At 34.6% G+C, this 23706-nt stretch overlaps 4 protein-coding genes across 4 annotated transcripts; all 4 read left to right on the top strand.

Annotated features, from left to right (window-relative positions):
• The first annotated feature begins 1332 nt into the window (after positions 1–1332).
• On the top strand, positions 1333–2779 carry LOC134236726 (innexin unc-9-like). The gene has a single exon (XM_062718922.1). The coding sequence runs from the start codon at positions 1370–1372 to the stop codon at positions 2606–2608; it is 1239 nt and encodes a 412-aa protein (XP_062574906.1). The 5' UTR covers positions 1333–1369; the 3' UTR covers positions 2609–2779.
• A 6072-nt stretch (positions 2780–8851) lies between these two features.
• Positions 8852–10800, top strand: LOC134236724 (innexin unc-9-like). Its single transcript, XM_062718921.1, has one exon. It carries the CDS (start codon positions 8912–8914, stop codon positions 10157–10159), a length of 1248 nt encoding a protein of 415 aa, XP_062574905.1. The 5' UTR covers positions 8852–8911; the 3' UTR covers positions 10160–10800.
• A 2091-nt stretch (positions 10801–12891) lies between these two features.
• Positions 12892–14087, top strand: LOC134236723 (innexin unc-9-like). Its single transcript, XM_062718920.1, has one exon. The coding sequence runs from the start codon at positions 12936–12938 to the stop codon at positions 14079–14081; it is 1146 nt and encodes a 381-aa protein (XP_062574904.1). The 5' UTR covers positions 12892–12935; the 3' UTR covers positions 14082–14087.
• A 3494-nt stretch (positions 14088–17581) lies between these two features.
• Positions 17582–19025, top strand: LOC134236722 (innexin unc-9-like). Its single transcript, XM_062718919.1, has one exon. It carries the CDS (start codon positions 17639–17641, stop codon positions 18791–18793), a length of 1155 nt encoding a protein of 384 aa, XP_062574903.1. The 5' UTR covers positions 17582–17638; the 3' UTR covers positions 18794–19025.
• The last annotated feature ends 4681 nt before the right edge of the window (positions 19026–23706 follow it).

Here is a 23706-nt window from a genome sequence, read left to right as displayed (position 1 = left end):
TATCCACGTGAGTGGTGCTCTTTCTTGCGAAGCACACCTTGTTTTCATGAATTTTAATGGAATTAAGCTTGATTGTTCAAAGTGTTTGACAAGAAACGGGAAAAGGTTAAAATCCGAAGAGTTTACGTCAAATGAATTTTTTAACATTTCCCTGGTGTGTAGGGATTAAGACAGTACATTTCCTCTTTACCGAGATGCAGAGGTATTTGGTTGTCAAAACCTCTTAGGTCGAGTTTCAAAAACTTCTTTATGTTGACACTTAGATAACGATACCAAACGTGCATGGTCCTGTATTTAGGTCAGCGTCGCTTTATTGCAGGACATTTCCAATATATACATGTAGTTTATGATCTTGGACAACGCTTGAACTTGTCGTTAACTTTGTGTGTAATACTTTAACCAGAAAAAAACAGTCGACTTTGTCCAAGATAGCGATAAAGAACAACTGCAAATTTTATGAGCGCATGTTGTGTTGAGAAGTTTTTAGTTACAACCTTATCCATCATTTTAAACTAAATAAGCCGTCAAAAGACAAGATACACCAAAAGGTTTTACGAAGGAAGCATGAACATTCCAATGTAAAAGAATAGTTAAGACGTAATAACCCCAATATTGACAAAGTAAACAATGCAGAATTGTGCAAAAGTATGTGTTAAGCTCTTCAAAACAAAGAATGATGCAGTTTCCTGATGACATGCTTTTTTTCCATGAGATTGTACGCAAGAACTATCAAACCATTAAAAGCATAAAAATTGCAAAGAAAAATAGAGGTACTGTGAGCATTGAGTTCACTAAATGATACACCCAGCTCCCATGTGTTAGAATGACTGAGTCTATGTTTTGCTCTGGGAGACTCACAGAAAGTGTAAGATCGAAAAGTAAAATAGGAGATGCACAATATAACAACGATTCTGAAATTTTAAAATTTCAGTCAGAGGTAAATGAGAAGTTGTGGACAAGAGATGGGTACTCCAAAGCGTAACAGACGGACGTACAGCTAGACGGACGGACAGACAGACGTTCGAACTTCCCGATTACTATATACCCTCCCGCTTTTCAAGCGAAGGGTATAATGAAACCAATTCATTGCTTACTCTACGGTATATTTTAAAATAAAATATTTCCTTTAAATACTCCGGCCTTTATTGCTTTTGAGTCGTATAATAAGTGTTTTGTGAATAGAAGCCCCATACGTCTATTGATACGCATATAAATTAACAATATCCAGCTGTTGATGACATGCAACTACCCGTCTTTTCAAGGAAAAACCAAGACCTTGGGGAAGTTTAAAAACGTAATAGAAATATTAGAAAAAACCGATCAGTTTATTTTTGTTCCACTGTCATAAAAAAGAAACTAAGACATAAACATGGAAGGGGACGATGAAGTAAACGTTTCGGCTAAGGGATCTCGCTATACGTTCTTCAAGAAGACAACGGAGAAGGAACATGGCGTCGAAGTGGAAAAGACGTACATTCTCTCCGTCAATTTGTTCGGAAATAAAGATGACGATTGGGCGGACCGTCTGAACTATATCGTGACGTTGTTCTTCATATGTGCATTTGCAGCTTACACGACATTCCTGCAATATATCAAGTCAACACCCCCGATCGACTGTTGGTGTCCAGCGGAGTTTACGGACACTCATGTGGAATACGTCCAATACCACTGCTGGATATCAAACACGTATTATGTGCCCCCTTCAGAGGCGTTGTCAAAGGATGACGTCATACGAAGACGTTTTGTGATAAAATATTACCAGTGGGGCCCGATTGTACTGTTCTTGATGGCACTCATGTTTAAGCTTCCAAATATTCTTTGGCGATTGACTAACGTATACTCCGGTGTTAACGTTGGATTTATAGCACGCAGGGCCACGGAATCACAGGAAATGACGTGGGATGAACGTCAGGACGCCATTAATAACCTTGCATTTTACCTTTACCGCTGGCTACATTTGTATCGCCCTTATCGGAGAAACATTTTTTCAAAAATAAGAAACTTGAATTGTGATAAAAGAAGTGGGAGCTATCTTACTGCGCTTTACATGATCATAAAATGCATATACTGCATAAATGTGGCGGGGCAGTTCTTCCTGATTGACGCGATTCTGGGACAAAATTTCTACTTAACGCTGGGTATAGATTTCTTCCAGAGACCCCCTTCCGAAAACAATCAGTTGGGATTGTTACAGTTTCCACGTGTCACAATGTGCGACTTTAAAATAAGACAAATGTCAAATGTACAGGACTGGACCGTGCAGTGTGTGCTTCCATTAAATATGTTCTATGAGGCCATTTTCTTCTTCCTTTGGTACTGGTACGGTTTCGTTGCCTTGGTAACATTTGCAAATTTGCTTCTTTGGATGTGGCGAGTATTTTTCCCAATAAACAGAAGAGTGTTCATTGAGAAACTACTCAATATCCATCCGGACAAGAAAGAGGAAAATCAAGAAATAGACAAGAAAAAGTTTCATAAATTTGTGTCAGATTTTTTGCGCCAAGATGGTGCGTTTGTGCTTCGTATGGTGCAGCGAAATACTAGTGACGTTTTTGCGACTGATCTTGCCCTAAAATTGTGGGAACATTTTGTAAGCAGTAAAAGTTGACGCATTTTTCATAAATGAATAAATATGTCATTATATGAGGCTTATATACCATGTATAGATGTTTGTTAGAATCTCTAAAAGCATATTTTTATTTACATGCATGTCATGTAAAGTTTTGTTGTTTAAATCTAGATTAGGCTATGTATTATAATATCAATTTCAATTGAAAAAGGGTGTTTGTTTTTTGTTTTTTTTTTGCTCAAAACACAGCCCCAATTCCGTCCATAGGTAGGTGTCTCAACTGTTTTTTAATAGTTTTCATTAGCTGAAAAGTAAGCATTTGTTAGCAATAATTTTCATTATTATATATTTTATTTATACATTGATCGAATTAAAGTAGTAACAACCTGAAATACAAGTTCTTTTATTTTAAACTTCTCAACCGTGCTTTTTCAATCTTATTCTTTATTCTACTTTGCTTTTTCCTCGTTACAAGGAAGGTGGTTTAGAATTCTATACCAGAGGTCTAATATAATATTTCTCAATACATGTGTTATCAATTCACACCAGTGACGTAGCATCGATTTTAAAGTGGGGGGGGGGGTAACCCTACCTGAACAAGATGTGTTTGTGAAACACTATGCGCCCGGCGGCAACAAAGTTCAAAAAAACTATTTTTAGCAGATAGGTCACAGTCAAGGTCACAAGGTCATTGACCATGGCGTCATTTGAAAGAGCTTAATCGGTGGAGTATGCATACCAAATATGAAGTCCCTATCTCCTATAGTTCAAAAGTTATGGCAAAAAGTGTAAAAAGCTATTTTTAGCATATAGGTCACAGTCAAGGTCACAAGATCATTGACCTTGCCGTCGTTTGAAAGGACTTTATTGGTGGAGTATGCATACCAAATATGAAGTCCCTATCTCCTATGGTTCAAAAGTTATGACAAACAGTGGAAAAAGCTATTTTTAGCATATAGGTCACAGTCAAGGTCACAAGGTCATTGACCTTGATGTCATTTGAAAGGACTCTATTAGTGGAGTATGCATACCAAATATGAAGTCTCTATCTCTTATTGTGCAAAAGTTATGGCGAAGGTTAAAGTTGACAACAGACAGAAAGACAAACAGACAAACAGATAAACAGACAAACAGACAGGACAAAAACAATATACGCCCGGTTCTATCGATCCGGGCGCATAAAAACCTGAAAAAGTAGGGGATGGGGTGGGAGGGCCGGCTTTTAATGAATGTTTTCTAAAGTGAAAGGTTTTGTTTCTCCCACCCAAACCAAGCTACGTTCCTGTACATACAATTTGTCTTTATGTAAATTCCTTATCTAATTACAGTAGTACAATGAGAAGTCCGAACCTTTCTAGAAGCCTTAACGTATTACGTATGCAGATTTTCCGTATAATTATTTTATCAAATTATTATGCAAAGATAATACCGGTATAAGAAAAGAGACCAAACAAATATAAAAAGTAGATGAAACATTGGGGGGGGGTTACTAGTAAACAAAAAGTTTTTTTTAAACCGAACACAACTGAACCGTTTAAATACGAAGGTAAAAAAGTGGAAAACTCGATTACAGGGTCTTCTGTAAATAGGCTGCACCTATTTACAGGTTTATTTATGCGTACATGATAAACTTATTTTTTTTTTTTGTAGCAAATCATCCTTGAGCTGGCTGTGCAATGCATTGTTAAGGGTCTTTTAAAAATGGTGCGTAGTATTTTTTCCACGATTTCAATGTTTAAAAAGAATGAAGGCTCATTAAAATACACAATTCCCAGGCTATATGTAATGATAATAATTATGCATTGAATGTATAGAGCTTCGATGTGACTCATTATAAATATCAATATGAGGAACATTATGTTTCACCCAATCATCTGTTGTCAACATAAGGCGAAAAATTGAAATAAAGCAAAGTGTCTAATATTTAAACTTAATGAGGCCAAATACCTGTTAAGCAAATATTAATTATTGAATACTAGTAATTAATATAAAAATGAGAACATATTTGTCAATCGGGAACAGGTCTTGGTAATTTAGGAGAAAACCCAGAAAATGAATGTTGAGCTGTTTTGTTCATCTTTTCTGAGCTGTACCATTTCTTGTTTCTGAGCTGTACCATTTCTTGTTTCTGAGCTGTACCGTTTTTTGGTTCTGAGCTGTACCATTTTTTGGTTCTGGCCTGTATCATTTTTGTGTTTGAGCTGTATCATTTCTTGGTTCTGAGCTGTATCATTTTTTGGTTCTGTATTATTTCTTGGTTCTGAGCTGTACCATTTTTTGGTTCTGAGCTGTATCATTTCTTGGTTCTGAGCTGTATCATTTTTTGGTTCTGTATTATTTCTTGGTTCTGAGCTGTACCATTTTTTGGTTTGAGCTGTATCATTTCTTGGTTCTGTATCATTTCTTGGTTCTGAACTGTATCATATTTTGTTTTGTATCATTTCTTTGTTCTGAATTGTATCATTTTTTGGTTCTGAACTGTTAGCTTTGTGTTTCTGAGCTGCGTCATTTCTTATTTCTGGGCTGTATCAATTCTTGTTTTTGAGCTGTATCATTTCTTGGTTCCGAGCTGTTCCATTTTTTTGTTCTGTGTCATTTCTTGGTTTTGAACTGTATCGTTTCTTTTTCTAAGCTGTATAGCTTCGTGTTTCTGAGCTGCGTCAATTCTTAATTCTGTGCTTTATCATTTCTTGTTTTTGAGCTGTTCCGTTTTTTGATTCAGAACTGTATCATATGTAGATGTCTAAATTGTTATATCTTATAGTTGTCATTAGTTGAAAATTTAGCGTTTGTTAACAATGATTTTCTTTATTATGTATTTTATTTATACATTGATCGAACTATAATAGTCACAACATGAAATGCAAGTTCTTTATTTTCAACTTCTCAAATTTTTGTTAATTTGTTCTTTTGTTAATGACCCAACCCTATTTTTGTATTATATCCTCTTGGAACGGGACTTAGCTCTTTATTTTCACAATTTAAACTTCCCTTCACCCAAGTATGCTTTGTACCAAGTTTAGTCAACATTGGCCCAGTGGTTTTTGAGAAGAAGATGAAAATATGAAAAGTTTACAGACGGATGGACGGACAACGGACAAAAGGTGATCAGAAAAGCTCACGTGAGCTTTCACCTCAGGTGAGCTAAACAAAATCCTATATATCTAAGTTTGAAAATTCCAAATTGTGGCCCCGCCCTTACCCTGGGGGTCATGATTTGAACAATTTAATAATATACACTAACCCAGGATGCTTTCACATACGTAGGTTTCAGTTGCCTGGCCAAGGGTTCTTGAGAAGAATATTTTTTCCTATAAATTTTAATGTAAAACATGGGTTCCCTATTGTGGCCCCGCCCTACCCACTGGGGGTCATGATTTTAACAACGTAGATTCTACGCTACCCCATGATGCTTCCACATAAGTTTTAGCTTTTCTGGCCAAGTAGTTCTTTAGAAGATTAAATTTTTTTTTCTTAAATTGTTCTTCTTAAATTAAAGAGGGGGAAAGTAAAAATGGCCTTGTCTGACTCCCATTTTGCTTCTTCTATCCTTTACTTTCCGCACGAGAACTCTGAAAGGCCTTTCGCATAGCAATGAGTTTTTTACTGTTATTTAAATGACATACATCTTTTTTGTGACTTAGAAAGGACTCTTTTGCTTTTAGCTCACCTGAGCCGAAGGCTCACGTGAGATTTTCTGATCAAAATTTGTCCGTTGTCTGTCGTTGTTGTCGTCGTAGTCGTTGTTGTCGTTGTAAACTTTTCACATTTTCATCTTCTTCTCAAGAGCCAATTTCAACCAAACTTGGCACAAAGTACCCTTGATTGAAGGGGATTCGAGTTTGTTTAGATGAAGGGCAACGCCCTTTTCCAAGGGGAGGTAATTATGAATTTGAGAAAAATTAATGGCATTTTAAAAAAATCTTCTTCTCAAGAACCACTGAGCCAGGAAAGATGAAACTCATGTTATCATCATTCTTAGGTAGTGTAGTTTCAAATTTGTTCAAATCATGACCCCTGGGGGTAGGGTGGGGCCAAAATGGCCGATCAAAGATTTATATAGGAATATATAGAAAAAATCTTTAAAAAATCTTCTTCTCAAGAACCACTGGGCCAGGAAAGATTAAACTCATGTGGAATCATTCTCAGGTAGTGTATATTCAAATTTGTTCAAATCATGATCCCTGGGGATAGGTTGGGGCCATAATGGCCATTAAAAGTTTTACATAGGAATATATAGGAAAAAATCTTTAAAAATCTTCTTCTCAAGAACCACTGGTCCAGGAAAGATGAAACTTATGTGGAATCATCCTCAGGTAGTGTAGATTCAAGTTTGTTCAAAGCATGACCACCGGAGGTAGGGTGTGGCCAAACTGGCCGATCAAAGTTTTACATAGGAATATATAGGAAAAATCTTTAAAAATCTTCTTCTCAAGAACCACTGAGCCAGGAAAGATGAAACTAATGTGGAATCATCCTGAGGTAGCGTAGATTCAAGTTTGTTCAAATCATGACCCCCCGGGATAGGATGGGGCAAAAATGGGCGATCAAAGTTTTTCATAAGAATATATAGCGAAACCTTTTAAAATCTCCTTTTCAAGTGCTTCAAAGCCATGATTAGTGAATGATATTTAATTTTATACGGAATCATCCTCAGGTAGTGTAGATTCTAGTTTGTTCAAATCAAGACCCCCTGGTGGGTTAAAATTTAAGCCCCCCTCCAACCTCAGTAAACTTTAATTTCTGATCTGATATTTGCTTTTTCCTAGCCGGTGTGCTCAGGTGAGCGCTGTGGCCCCTGGGCCTCTTGTTAATTTTCAGATCAAAACGTCAAAGGTCTAGAACTACGGCGTAGAATTTCCTATATGGTATCTCACTCTGTAACAATCTGGTTTTAAGTATTTAATATGTCTTCTTCTTTTGGTATGCACTATGTAAGAGGTCAGAAGATCAAAGGCCAAAGTCAGCAATTCATATTTTAATTTTTTTTACGGGCTCGGTGAATATTGTACTCCTCAGGTGGCTAAGTCATTGTATTGACCTCAAAATTAACAGCAACAATAATATAAGGTAGTCTTTTAAAATTGTGAGTAGTATTTATTCCATGAGTACTACTTTTTTTTTTTAAATTATCATGAAAATACACAATTCCCAGACTTTATTATAATTATGCAAGATAGAGCTCCAATGTGACGCATGGATCAAAAACAGTTCTCTCTTAATATTAAATCTAGAAACCTTATACAGGCGCGTAGCATCGTTTTTGAAAGTGGGGGGGCCGGCCAGAGAAAATTTTTTTTTACTGACCTGAAAAAGTTTGGAAAAAAAAAGAAAGGAAAAACTTGCCCAAAGTCGAAAATCCTATTTCATTGGGGGGGGGGGGGGGGGGGGGGTAGGTAAACTTTTTCTCAGTGTCAACTACTTTCAGTACCAATTTTAATACCGCTACTACATTTTCGGTACATCACTAAAAGTGGGGGAGGGGGCCAACCAGGCTTTCTATTAACATTTCCTGCAGTATAAGTAAGGTTGGGAAAAAAAGTGGGGGGGGGGGGCAGGCCCCCCCTGTTGCTACGCCCCTGTTATATTTCATCAAATTCTTTCTGAACAATATTCGAAAAAAAAAAATAAAACAAAGCAAACTGCCTTATATTAAACACTTAATGAGATGAAATACCTGTTCATCAAATATTATATATTTAATATATATTTGAGAACATATTTGTCATTCAGGAATAAGTTTTGGTAAATTAGAAGGAACCCAGAAAATGAAGGCTGAGCTGTTTCGTATATTTTTTCTGAGCTGTATCGTTTTCTGTATCTGACCTGTATCGTTTCGTTTTAAGTAATCGTTTCTATTTCTGAGCTCAATCGCTTTTTGTTTCTGATCTGTATCGTTTCTTGTTTCTGTGTATCATTTCTTATTTTTAAGGGAAAACTGTATCATTTCTTGTTTCTGTGTATCGTAGTATCGTATTTTATTTCTGAGCTGTATAATTTCTTGTTTCTAAGGGGAAAGTTGTATCGCTTCTTGTTTCTGTACTTTATCGTTTCTTGTTTCTGTGTATCGCAGTATCGTATTTTGTTTCTGAGGTGTATCGTTTCTTGTTTCTGAACTTTATCGTTTCTTGTTTCTGACCTGTGTCATTTCTTCTGTCTAGCCTAAATACCACAAAGAAATAAACAATATCTGTATGCACTGTTGATGACACAAAACTACCTGTCTTTTCAAGGAAAGCCAAGACTACAGTAAAAACGAAATATGGAAATAAAGGAAAAAAACCAGTCAGTTTATTTTTGTCCCATTGTCATAAAATACCCCAGATAGACATACAATGTAACATGGAAGGGGATGACGAAGTGAACGTTTCTTCTCGCGGATCTCGCTATACGTTCGGTGCAAAGACAACAAAAAAGGAGTATGGAGTCGAGGTGGAAGAGACATTCATTTTCTCCGTCGACTTGTTCGGAAATAAGGACGACGATTGGGCGGATCGTCTGAACTACGTCGTGACGATGTTTTTCATCTTAGCATGTGTAGCCTACACGACTTTCGTGCAATACATCACGTCAACACCCCCAATCGATTGTTGGTGTCCAGCGGAGTTTACGGATACTCATGTGGAATACGTTCAATACCACTGCTGGATTTCAAACACGTATTATGTTCCTTCTTCAGAGGCGTTATCACAGGATGACGTAATACGAAGACGTTTTGTTATAAAATATTACCAGTGGGGACCTATTATACTGTTCTTGATGGCGCTTATGTTTAAGCTACCAAATATACTTTGGCGATTGACTAACGTATACTCCGGTGTTAACGTTGGAAACATAGGACGAAAGGCCGCGGACTCACAGGAAATGACGTGGAAGAAACGCCAAGAAACTATTGAAAACCTTGCGTCTTATCTTCACCGCTGGCTTCATTTGTATCACAATCATGACAAGAATTGGAGAAGATTTTTTTCAAAAATAAGGAACTTGAATTGTGATAATAGAAGTGGGAACTATCTCACGGCGCTTTACATGATCATTAAATGCATTTACTGCATAAACGTGATAGGACAGTTTTTCTTACTTGACGTCATTCTGGGACAAAATTTCTACTTAACGCTGGGTATAGATTTCTTCCAGCGACCCCCTTCGGAAATCAATCAGTTGGGATTGTTACAATTTCCACGTGTCACAATGTGTGACTTTAAAATAAGACAAATGTCAAATGTACAGGACTGGACTGTGCAGTGTGTGCTTCCATTAAATATGTTCTATGAGGCCATTTTCTTTTTCCTTTGGTACTGGTACGCTTTTGTTGCCGTAGTGACATTTGCCAGTTTGCTTCTCTGGATGTGGCGAGTATTTTTCCCGATAAATAAAAGAGTGTTCATTGAAAAAATGCTCAAAATCCATCCCAAAAACAAAGGTAAAAATCATGAAATAGACAAGAAAAAGCTTCACGAATTTGTGTCAGATTTTTTGCGCCAAGATGGTGCGTTTGTGCTTCGTATGGTGCAGCGAAATACCAGTGATGTTTTTGCGACTGATCTTGTCCAAAAATTATGGGAACATTTTGTAAACAGTAAAAGTTGACGCATTTTTCATAAATGCATTTAAATATATAATTACAAAGCTTTTATACAATAGATCTATGAAATATTTGTTTTAATCTCTACATACATATTTTAATTTACTGGTACATGTATGTCTTTTTAAGTTTTGTTTGGTAAAAATCTTTATCAATCTCAATTGTATAAAATTTCAATGAACTTTTCTTCCCTTCTGTAATTTGTTTTGTATCACCTTATTTTTTATCCCACTTTCTTAAAAGATGGGGATATTAATATGACTTTGTCTGTCCCTAATTCGATCTTTACTTTCCGGATGAGAACTCTGAAAGGTCTTTGGATTTTGCATTTACTTTTTTCTGATATTTTGTAATGCATGAAAAACTCTGTGTGACTTACAAAGGACCTTTTTAGTAAAAACATCAGAGGCCATCGACTTGGGCCGCATGTTAATTTCCTACATGGTGTCTAACTCTTTAATACTTTAATTTAACAATGCATCTAATTTTCATTCAGATTTTGGAATGAACTCTGTACGTGGTCATAAGTTCAAAGGCCAATGTCAGCAGTTCATATTTTGCATAAAATGGTTTCCTGATGATTATTTTAGCTTTCAGTGAAACTTGTAAAGTATTGGTATTTTTCATTATCTATTTACATGATATTCAAACCACTGCAATTATATATTTTTTAAATAAATTAATTAAAGTTAGAATAATTACATCATAAAATATTCGTTTTCTTATCTTATTTTTAACTTTGCATCCCTGCTTTTTCAACCTTGTCATTCTCCGTTTTTTTCTTATTACAAAAGATGTTGTGAAATTCTACACCAAAAAGCTATAATATTCTTAATGTATTCTATTCATACGCGTTGTCAGTAGGTAAAATCTTTATCCTCGTAATGAATACAACGAGAAGATTGAGCCTTACATATTACTTATGCAGATTTTCCATTTAACTATTTTATCAAGTTAGTATGTAAAAGTAAAAATGGTTATAAGAAAAGAGACCAAACAACATTAGAAGTCGGTGAAAAGGGAAAAAAGATATAAAAGTTGTTTAAACCGAACGCATGCATCCGTATTAAATACGAAGTTAAATAGAGCGGAAACCCAATAACACTGTATACACATGTACACAAAATACAGAATTTTTATGCATTGATAATAAAGTCTTTTGAGAATTGCGTTCACTATACTTTTCCTAAATAATAAACAGAAGCTGATTTAAATGCACAATTCCCAGGCTATTGTAAATACGATGATAATAACACAGAATCTGAAACATCTGTTTCATATTTGGATATTTTACTTGAAAAAAGACGTTAATGGTAATCTAACAACCGAACTCTACAATAAACGTGATGACTTTAACTTTTCTATCGTCAACTTCCCTCACGTATGCAGCAATACAATGTATACCTTCATCACATGCATACGGAGTTTATATATCTCAGTTGATTCGATACGCAAGAGCATGCTCTACGTATGAACAATTTTTAAAACAAGGTAAAGTATTGACAAAAAAGTTGATGAAACAAGAATTTCAGCTGTATCGTTTAAAGTCATCATTTCGTTATCTCCATATTTATTTCACTGTATCATTGCTTGTTTCTGAGACTTAACTGTTTTGTTCCATTTTATGATATCTGATCTTTAACATCCATTTACATCAGCATTATAACTTTCCCCACTTATTTTCTTTCACTAAAATCGGTTGTACAAATGAAACTGATATTAAACTCAAAACGTTAACATTCTGTATTATTTTGATCTATTTAAGGTTTAGCTAATAATATTTCCTCTTGGATAAATTGTCAAGACGCATGTTTACCAAATCCACCGCAAATTTGAAGCAGAGTAAACATGGACCTCCAGAAACATCATAGGTGCAATCGGGTGTCATAGAGGAGAGGGCTAACAATTAGTATGAAAAACGTCAGTCAGTATTCTACTTAATAATAGGTACTTTAAAGGAGACAGTTGATATTCTTGTATCATTAACTTATTAGCAAATTGTTCGTATGTTGAGCAAGCTCTTGAGTTTCAAATCAGCTGGGAGACATAAAGCCTTTATGCAGGTGATAAGGGTTTATTGCTACATAAGTAAGCTACGAAAGAAGTTGACGACAGAAAAGTTTAAATCATCAGGTTTATAATTAACTTTTGTTGTTAAATATAAAACAGACTTTGTGTATCTTTTATTCTAAGTTCACTGGGTTTTATCGAATCGTTTAACAAATAGAAGTAACTAAATGATAAATAAATACGCCTTTGATCTATCTAAATGTCGAACTGCTGGCCACAACAATTGTTTGTGTGTTCTCATGTATGCGAATTTCTATAAATTTTGCTAAATTTTGCTAACTATGATTTAAAAATTAGGTCTTCTTATAAAGGGGCGCAATTGGTACCCATGTGAATTCAGAGATTGTGGGAAGACCTGATCTCCAAAAACTACACAGATATTGACAATAAAAGTCAGGCATCTTTTAAGAATGTTTTTGTAACATTATTTTACCAAAACAAAAACAACAACAATAATAAATTTAAAATAACAAATATTCTATGGCCCACGAATTATATTCATTAAGTGTTCTTAATGAAATCAGGACTGAATTGTAATGTTGCAAAACAACAGAAATCAAGGTGCAAAAGATACCTTGTAAGATTAAAGAGAAAAGGGTCCAAAGTATCCGTTAGATAACGTAATCAATATTATATCAGCTATTTTTAAAAAAATAAATACGCTGGAAAACCGTGTCGGTTACTTACTTCTTTAGAAGTGGATAGCAAAATATGGATAAAAAGATAGAATATAAACTTAAAATTGGATTCAAAGAAAATGCAATAAGAGTCCGTTTATTTGGCCATGGGCATGATGATTGGATAGATCGAACTAACAACGTTATCGTTCCCTTCTTTCTTATTACTTTCGCAGTATTTACAGGGGCAGAGCACCTTTTCACAGGCCCCCCGATCCAATGCTGGTGTCCGGCGGAATTCACTAACACGTATGTTGAATACGTGAACAATTTCTGCTGGATTCGGAACACGTATTACACACCTTTGAGCCTCCCGATCACAGAAGAAGCTCGGAAAAATGAGATTGTGTATTACCAGTGGGTACCTATTATGCTAATCATCATGGCCCTTCTTTTTAAGATGCCTAGCATTCTATGGAGGCTATTGCACAAAGGTTCTGGAATTCACTTGGATATGCTTTCTCAAATGGCTGCTAATACCCAAACCATGACCTGGGACGAACGTAACAAAACCGTAAAAAATATAGCAGCTGCCTTTCAAAGATGGGGGAGAATACGCATTCCTTCGAATAAAAGTCCGATGTTCCTAAAGAGCTTGACGTCAAAACGGTCAGGATATTATCTGGCAAGTCTTTACATCGTAAAGAAATGCCTGTACTGTGCAAATGTAATCGGCCAATTTTTCCTTTTGGACGAATTTTTGGGACACGATTTTTACCTTCAATATGGCTTAGATATTTTTGATGATACCGTTGGAAATAGCACTGTGGGTTTGGCGCGTTTTCCAAGAGTAACAATGTGTGATGTACACATACGCCAACTTCAGAACTTGCTGCGTTGGACCGTACAATGTGTACTACCTCTGAATATGTACAACGAGAAAATCTTTGTGTTCCTGTGGTTCCTTTTTGGAGTGGTCTCCTTTCTGACTTGCACAAGTCTTTTGATTTGGATATGGCGCCTCGCGATACCTCGAAACAGGATTGCCTACATAAAAAAATTTCTAGTAAATTGTGAAGGGAACAATAAAGATCCAAGAAATGATAAACACATCCAAAGTTTTATTCAGAAGGAACTTCGTCTGGACGGAATATTTGCTTTGTGGATGATCGAGCGGAATACAGGAGGAGTGTTTATAAGTGATTTGGTTAAAGAACTGTGGAATATGTATGATAAGTAAAATGAACGAAAAAGAATTGCTCATAAAAATAATTGAATATTACGTATATATATATTCATTATAATATTCATATTATATTTAATTAACAGCAAATGTTAAGCCGTTAAGTGCCTTATTTGCAAATAATTTTTTTCTCGTTCTCGAAAAAATAATACCCTCCAAAAGAAATGATTAAGAGCTAATATCACACTCCTTAAGTTCTGAAGAATTTTTCGAAAAGTATACCTTGAATATTTTACGTATCTACACTTAATAAAAACCAGCGTTCTTCTTAAAAATACCTTCCGCACAAAATATTGTTCCTTATTTAATCCTTTTTGTTTGGCGGTTTTTTTCATTGAATATATATGTTATTTGCATTGTAGAATTCAAATTAAATGTAAGAACTTTGATATTATGCAGACTTGACAAATAAAGGTCCGGCCAAAAAAGGGCTTGAAATCGACCCTCTTTCAGTTTCAAAGCAATAAGATGTCAAAAAAAGTTAATATAATCATCTTTTCTTTCATTAATAAAATAATTTCTGGTTTTACAAACAGCCATATGAGATATGTGATGTACAATGTACATATACTTTTTTTTTATCTCAACAAATAATTTTAGATAAAGTAAAGATAAATAAAGTCAGATAAAATACTAAATACCATTACATGTATAGAACTGTTTACGAATGATACCTTTGACTTTGTATAATTATTCAATTTAAAAACATTACTAAATTACTTTTATACTAAATAATAAACAAACATTAATTCAAATATTTTAAAATTCAAAGCAACTTCTCATTAACTTTACTGAAGTTATACCGGTAACTCTAAATGGCTCAAACGACGAGAAAAGGCTTGATATGGATATACATGTAGTAATTTTCAGGCAGATGAGGAATTTGCATATTCAAAATTGGCTTTTATAATGTAAAGATCAGTTCACATGGGAGTACATTACCTGTGTATTTCCCTCAAAATGACTACTTAGTACAATGTATATAAGCATAGGTACACTATAATACGGTATTGTTTCAGTCAAACAATTTCAAAAGCATTTATAACAAACACCAATTTTCAAGTAGATGGATGGGTTTTATTTTCGTAACTTCATAAAAATCCTTTCAACCAAGCCTCTTTCTTTCACTCCTCACTAAGACATTAGTGAAGGAGAAACTTCAAGATTACTGTACATAAATATTTATTAAAGAAGTAGTGAAAATCAGATGTGGATACTTATAAATTCCAGGGAACTTTTTCTCAAAATTTGAAATTCACAAGATTTTACCATAATCAGCAGCTTAAAAACTTACGATTTTTCAACTTTATACACAACTATCTCCCACGATAAATTAAAGTCCAGGATTTTGATACCATTGACAACTGCTTTTTCAATACATTCTGATTGTATATACAAGTACACAGTTGTTATTAAAAAGACGTGATGACTAACTTTTCAATCGTCAACTTCCCTTACGTATGCAGCAATATACCTTCATCACCTACATACATACGGGTTTATATCTCTCAAGTGATTCGATACAAATAAGCATGCTCTACGTATGAACAATTTCTAAAACGAAGTAAATTATTGACAAACAAGTTGATGAAACAAGAATATCTTTTAAAGTAAGTTTCGTAGTCGTGGTCGATACTTTGACCTTGTCAGCAATTTATCATTGAGTCCAAAAGTGCCTGACGTTTTCATACTAATTTAAGGCCATTATTTACACAGTGAATTGTCGACGGGTTTTTCCGTTTTTTCCCAATCATGACAAGGAGCACACGGCGGGTGTGACAGGTCGGCAGGGGATGCACACTCCATGGCACTTAAACCGACCTCTGATGTTTTGGAGGTCCGTGTTTGCTCTGTTCCTATTTTGTATTGTTTAATGGACGTCTTTTGAGCTTGAATATTGTTCGTTATCGCCATGTATTTCATTTTTTCTGCATGAATATTTCTGCTTTTGTAGAAAAAACTTATTTATTCACAAAATACTCAGAAAAATTCTAGACTATTGCGGTTGCATCATGGTCAGTCGTTACTTTGTCGTGTTCTAAATTGTAAATTCACTATAAACAATCAAGAATGGCTACATCAAGGAAAATCTTCGAGATCCGAGCTGCTTAAAATATGTATGCGCGCGGACATGATTTGTCAAAAAGAGGCATTGTAATAGATGGTGCTGCTGGTTATCATCCGTAGACGGGTATCAAAATGCTTCAATTGAAGGGGGTTTTAAGGATGTAAGGATTACCCGTTTTGAAGATCAATTTACGTCGACATCAAGTTTATCTCTAGGCATTGTCTTTCTGGATTTTGCATTGTTTCCATGTTTGAATGTTAAACTACATAAACGATGGGTACGAATAGCGCCCGTTATGCGCCCGTTATATGATCATCTATTTAGCTCCATATGATGCAGAACGTATTCAAACACTTCTACATGGGTAGGAGAAAAAAAACTTGTGGCCTTCATCTCCAAATTTAGATACTAACCGTATATATCGATGACATGTTATCAATTGACGATAGTTACTTTCACTCATATGTCCACTCCAGATATTATGAGCTTAAAAAACAAGATACTAGTAGTACATGTACCACGGGTCTAACTCATCTGTTTCATATTTGGATATACCCGGTAGGTATTTTACTAGAAAAAGGCATTGATAAAAAATAATAATTAATGCTCCAGAGAGATTGAACCAACAAAGTCAGATTCCATTGTGCTGTGTTTCCAGACGCATACTACTGAGCTATCATTGATACTCAAACAACATGGATAGTAAAATGAAAATTAAGCATGTATTTATACAATGTCATTTTTTAAGTTCATTTTTCACGATCTCCATGTTTCCCTCCATTCTTTTTTAAACAAATGTTTGCTTCTTAATTTGAAATAAAACAAACAGAAAAAACATAACATTTAACTTCATGGAAAATGTTACATTTTGTATCACAACACATTTATCCAATTTAAAAAAAAAAGAATCACAAATCAAACACAACATCGGGAAAACTTTCCCTTTCCTTATTTTTTTACAGGTATCGAACACAGAATGCTAAAATATCGTACGACAGGTAAAGAGAATTTTCACTTTCCAAGTTTGCCGTGATTCCTGCCGAATGCTATAATTTTAGAAGGCTAGGGGTCATCAAATTAACCTTCAGATATAACTTAGTTTTTAAGATATGATATCTTAAGCTGTCAACTATCATTTGGCAAAAAAAAAAATCATATATTTTACTTTTAATATTTGGTCACTTTTGTATATCTTTTTCAGGAGCTCTTTTTCTAAAAGAGATCAAAATACGTAGTATGAAAATGGTCACAACCACCCAGTCCTCTTAAAGCATCATAGTTCTTTTCACTATAATTCTATAGTTTACGATGATATAATTTGGTTTAGGTGCTATGCGTCAACACACCGGAAACCGAAACTCTTACCTGGAACTGGGGCCATAGTGACCCTCTACTGGAAAAGGTTATCAATAAACTGATAATTTTTAAAAAAAATTACACGTAGTTGGAAAAACCATCCATTGTTATCCATTGTTGACGGTGAAAAATGGACAGGAAGATAGAACAAAAGGACATAAAAATTGCCTCTAAAACTGAAGATTTTACATTAAAACTCCGTTTATTTGGCCATGGTCATGACGATTGGACAGACCGATTCAACAACACTATCGTTCCCTTCTTTCTGATTGTGTTCGCAGTATTTACAGGGGCCGAGCACCACCTCTCAGGCCCCCCGATCCACTGCTGGTGTCCGGCGGAATTTACCGACTGGTATGTCGAATACGTGAACTATCTCTGCTGGATCCGGAATACGTATTATTCACCACTGAACCACCCGATCACAGAAGAAGCTCGGGAAAATGAGATTGTGTATTACCAATGGGTTCCGATCATGTTGGTCATCATGGCCCTTCTTTTTAAGATTCCTAGCATTCTCTGGAGGCTTTTTCACAAAAGTTCTGGAATTCAGTTGGATATGATTTCTCAAAGGGCAGCTGATACCCAAACTATGAGCTGGGACGAACGTAACAAAACCGTAAAAAATATAGCACACATCTTTCAAAGATGGGAGAGGATTCGCATTTCTCTGAATAAAAAACCTATGTTTCTAGAGAGATTGACGTCAAAACGGTCAGGGAATTACCTTGCTAGCCTTTATATCATAAAGAAATGTCTTTACTGTGCAAATGCAATTGGACAATTTTTCCTACTAGACGAATTTTTGGGACACGATTTTTACCTTCAATATGGTCGGGATATTTTTGATGATACTGTTAGAAATGGCACTGTGAGTTTAGCGCGTTTTCCAAGAGTAACAATGTGTGATGTACACATACGCCAACTTCAGAACTTGCTGCGTTGGACCGTACAATGTGTACTACCTCTGAATATGTATAACGAGAAAATCTTTGTGTTCCTGTGGTTCCTTTGTGGTGTGGTCTCCTTTCTGACTTGCACAAGTCTTTTGATTTGGATATGGCGCCTCGCGATACCTCGAAACAGGATTGCCTACATCAAGAAGTTTCTAGTAAATTGTGAAGGGAACAGTAAAGATCCACGAAATGATAAACACATCCAAAGTTTTATTCAGAAGGAACTTCGTCTGGACGGAATATTTGCTTTGTGGATGATGGAGCGGAATACAGGAGGGGTGTTTGTAAATGATTTGGTTAAAGAACTGTGGAATATGTATGATAAGTAAAATGACAAGAAAAAACGCTCATAAAAAAACATTGTATATATTATATTTTTGCATTGCATGCAAACATGAACAAATTTTATATCAGCTTTCTATAGAAAGACAGAAAATTGTTTGATTATTGTATCATTGGTTTTACTTTTCTGAATGAAAGTGCTTGAATTCAATTCGCTAAAATAATCCTCCGCGGAGAGAGATGAGGGTGGTTATTGCTTATAACAGGACAGTCATTCTTAATTTTCCACTAGCATACTGCAATGGTAATCAAGAATCATCTTATTCCAGTCACAAAATAATAGAAATGTTTGAAAAAAAAATAGAAGAAGAATTTGGTCAAGAAGTTTTCAACTAACCTTAGATAATACTAGTATAATAAAGATCAAGGAAATTTAGGAAAGATTTATTCTTTCAGGAAAGATTCCATGGGTAACACATGTATATGCATAATGAAAGACAAATGAGATTTTGAACTGTTTAAGGACAAATTTTACAGCAATTTATAACTCCCTTATTGCTTACGTGTATTTAATTGAAGACATGCTTACTCTTGGTATAAAAAATACATAAATAAAATACTTCAACCATCAGATAATTTGAGACTTATTTTATGAAAAAATCCCGAATTTCCTATTATTTGGCAAAAAAAAAAAAAGAAAAGAAAATCATAAATAATATCCATGGAATCGAGAAGGATAAGGAGATCTTACTTTTATGCCTCCGTAATCGACGAATTTTCGGTCCGTTTGTTCGTCTATTGTATGTCTGCTTCTTTAAAGTTTGTCCTCAAACACTTGAACCTTAATGCCCATAATTTTGAATGGTTATGGCTAGGGCATTCATATATCACAGGTGTATACCTTGTAAGAAGACATTTTTGGCTATCCATATATTAGACCTATTGACTTTGACCTTTGAGTTTGATCTACCTTTGCAGAATTCATAAAAAAAATAGCCTTGGCCACAACATTGAACGCTTGGGACCATACTATAGGGCTTTTGTATCTTTCACATGTATATTTCATTATAGTCCAGACCTTTATTTGGGTACCAATATTAGTGACCTTGACCTTGAAGTTTAAATTACTTTGACATAATATATTTTGGAACGTTGGGAACTGAGACTTGTTTTTGTATATATATCGCACTTCTATTTCTTGAGAGAAGACCTTGAGAGAAGGCCTATCAATGGGTATAAACATTCTTTGCCTCAGGACCTTGATCATGGATTTTGACCTACATTGCTAGGGTTTTTATGTTTCAATTATGCACTTCTTGTGAGAAGAAGTTTCCTTTTGGCACCTTTATTTTACCTCATGATGCACACCTTTGAGTATGACCTCCTTTTTGGGGGAAAAAAATTCCCTTGGCTGATATTTCTTAATAGTTAACACAAGAACTTTTTACAGGTGTGTTCCATTACAGGTGTGCTCCAATAGGAATAAGATAAGACCATTCTTTGGACTGCAATGTTTTTTAACTCTTGCATGACTTTGGAGTATACATCTGACCTATACATTTGAGAACCATCCTTGGCCTTAAGGTGCCATACGTAGACATGCGTTTCATATTATGCGCCAGTAATCAAAGATTCTGGGTATATAGCTTTTGTCCTGTCCGTCCGTTTGTATGTATGTCTGTTTGTCCCCAAAAGCTTTAACCTTACCCATAACTTTTAACTGAAGGGGTCGAAGGGTGGTGTTGCAGGAGTAAAAAGAGTTGGTTGGGCAATAAGGAGTTATGTTATTACAAATACTCAAAAGATTCTTCGGAAATGAAAGTTTTACACACAAAATTAAAATAATGTGTATTTTTTTTTTACCTTGACCTTTGACCCTCTGGCCTCAAAACCAATAGGGGTCTTATTTAGGCCATATGGAGTTGTGATTTATAAATTCATTTCAAAAGTTCAAAGGTTTCTCGAGATATGGCTTTGAAACGATGTGTTTGTATAAAACAGACAGGTTTGATGAATTTTTATTCTTGACCTTTGACCTCGAATTCAATAGGGGTTTTCCTATTTAGGCCACAGGAAGTGCTATGTAAAATTTCATTAAAAAAGCTTCTCGAGATATTGTGCGGAAACGAAAGTATTAAAGACAGGCACATAGGCAGAAAAACAGACTGACTGACGAACAGACACACCCAAATTAATATCCCCCACTTTCAATGAAAGCAGGCGACAAAAGGTAATTAAAAATGTTGAATATTAATTTTAGCGACTCCCACTGAAGACTATCACCACTGAAGACTATCAGTACATGTCTGTTGAAAAAAAAATTAATAAAAAAAATTGTTGTTGGAATATTTAAGTGCAATAACTTTTCATTTTATAAATATGAATGCGCGTGCGCTGCTAAAAACAATGCTAAAAATAATGAAAAAAAATTACATCATAACGACGATAGTGCTCAATAATAGGTGCAGTATTACCGCGTAACCAAAAAATTACCTGTTGTCACTTATCTAAAGGTGTTGTCTTCCGGGTCATGGGGGTTCATCCGATGACGTCATTCTTATCTTCCATAAACAAACTTGCCATTAACCAGTCTGCTGAATTTTTGCTGATTTAAACTAGAATTTTTAGTATATAGTTGCATAATTTTTGTATACTCTTCTTTTGTTTGATAATTATACACATTCAAAGAAAAAGTTTTTATAGGTGAATTTGCTGTAAGATGTCGGATGAAGTTATAATTATTTTATAAGGTAATGCCGACAGAACCAGTGTCTAGACGTTTAATGTTGACATGATGAATTGTTTTGAACTTTTGAACTGAAGCCTGGCTTTTATTTACAGACTATTTAAAACAGTTGTGTTCTGTAGATTAATTTCTCTTCATTATGTTAATTTGCAAAAAGAAACTAAATGATATTCAAAAAAAAGAAGAAAGCTAGAATATATTTTAAATTATTTATTCTAATTTGTTTTAATGGCTCTACATACTAGTATTTATTCGTTTAGCCATTCGCAAACTGTGTGTTTTGTAAACATTTGCACATATAATTTAAACCATATGTGAAAATTATTTTCAAAGAGTGTAATAGAAATGAACTGAAATGATATACCATTATAAAGTATGGTCGGTTAACCTGTCATTATCTTGACTGAGGACCAAGAATTGTTTATTTTTCAGCTCTCATTTATCTTGTTATATGTCCCTCATTTTGTTTTTCTACAGTTTGATAACATACAAGTATATGTGCATATTTCAAAGGACAAGTGGAAACTCTCTGGGGCTCACCAAAGGGAAGGGTGTGAGAGTACATTTTACTCAATCCATCAAAGTGCAAATAAAAAATGAAAAACAAAACGGTTAAACCATTTAGCCTTGTAAATTCGGATGGTACCTTTTCGTACTTCGATAATCAATTATATTGAACATAGTTACACGTCACTTATGTAAATTTATGGTAAGTATTGCCATGCCGACTGGTGAGATAAAATTTTAATCTGAGGTAAAGTAAACGAAGATATAAGAATTCTGCAAATAACCAAACATTTTATCAGGACTGCGAGTGCAGTCTTATATTTACTATCTATACATCAAGGGCGTCCTTTGGAAGTCCTCACACATCAATCAACTGATATTCCAGTGGAATAAACATTATCTAGTACATAATAAGTCAGTGAAAAGTGGTCACTTGGGCTATTTTATTGTTGTAATTTTCAGCAGTATATATGGAGTCCCTTGGTTTATTCTTGTGATAAAAAAAATCCTCGATGTAATTATATAATGGTATAAGAAAATTTAAATGTATTCAAATATGGCAATTATTAATTTATATTTAGTTAGCCGTTACCTCATTAGACTTAATCAAAATTCAATGACTTGCGAGATTATAGACAAAGATGTTTAGAACGTCCGATATTATTTTTTTTAAGTGTCACTAGCTCAAGAATGAATCAAGGGAACAAAGATTTTTAAAAAGTAATCCATTTTTTAAATGTATAAAATATACATGCTTTGTCATTCATGTCCTTATTACCATTTTTCTTGATGCAAAATCGGTATATATACTAGCTATAGTACATTGTATTATGTTTAGTAACATATCAGATAACCTCTCATTTTTTAAAATAAAATCAAAGCAAAAGACGAATTATCACTTAATACATGGCTGTTAATTCCATATGAAGTAATAACGTGAATCGAAAGCAAATATTGGGTCATTATCTCTTTATAAATTGAAAAGTAAATGAAGACACACAAAAGGCATTTTCTCAATCTTATTTCAAAGCTGAATGATCGTGCATAATACTGCATTTATAACCTGACTTTCATATATTCATGTTTGACAATCTCTATACCAAACACAAATTATTTATAACCCAATGAAAAGCTAACCCTCTCCAGAAAACATCAGATTAAAAAAAATCGGAGAGGGCTACATTATTGCAGCTAAATGAAAAGCTGAACAAAGCACCATTTGTGGCAAATACCACAATAGTTGAGCATTTATATTAAATTTAAAAATGTGCATAACAATGAACTGTATGTAGAACTCGGTAAGCCCTTAGTCCGTACTAATCAAAACGACAAAAGCAAACGTGGTATAACAAAATCCCGTGCAGAGTTGTCGTTCCTTACTCTCTCAGAATGAATTCATTATGGATTGTTATTTTTTTAATTCAAGAAATCTTGGGATTGAATGGATAAATCATAAAAAAAAATGTCTAAGAGGTGTTCATTAATTGATAGTAGCTAAGCAATCGCATTAAATTGATGCCTTTTCTTCGAAAATTTTGGAACTTTTGAATTATTACGATCTCCTTCAGGACAAATGACACATTGTTTTTCCCCTTATTATTTTCATTATTTCTTTTTTCTATTATACTGTGTGTGATTTTATGCCAAAATGTTTGGTGAAATCTCGAAAGATTTTTTTTAAAGGTAACCTTCCCCGCCACACAAGTT

The sequence above is a fragment of the Saccostrea cucullata genome, unplaced genomic scaffold (genome assembly GCF_032062105.1).
Source record: "Saccostrea cucullata isolate Sc308-1 unplaced genomic scaffold, CSIRO_AGI_Scuc_v1 ctg122, whole genome shotgun sequence".
NCBI lineage: Eukaryota > Metazoa > Mollusca > Bivalvia > Ostreida > Ostreidae > Saccostrea > Saccostrea cuccullata.
The sequence above is the reverse complement of the archived record's forward strand: the minus strand, read 5'-3'. Positions and strand labels throughout refer to the sequence as shown.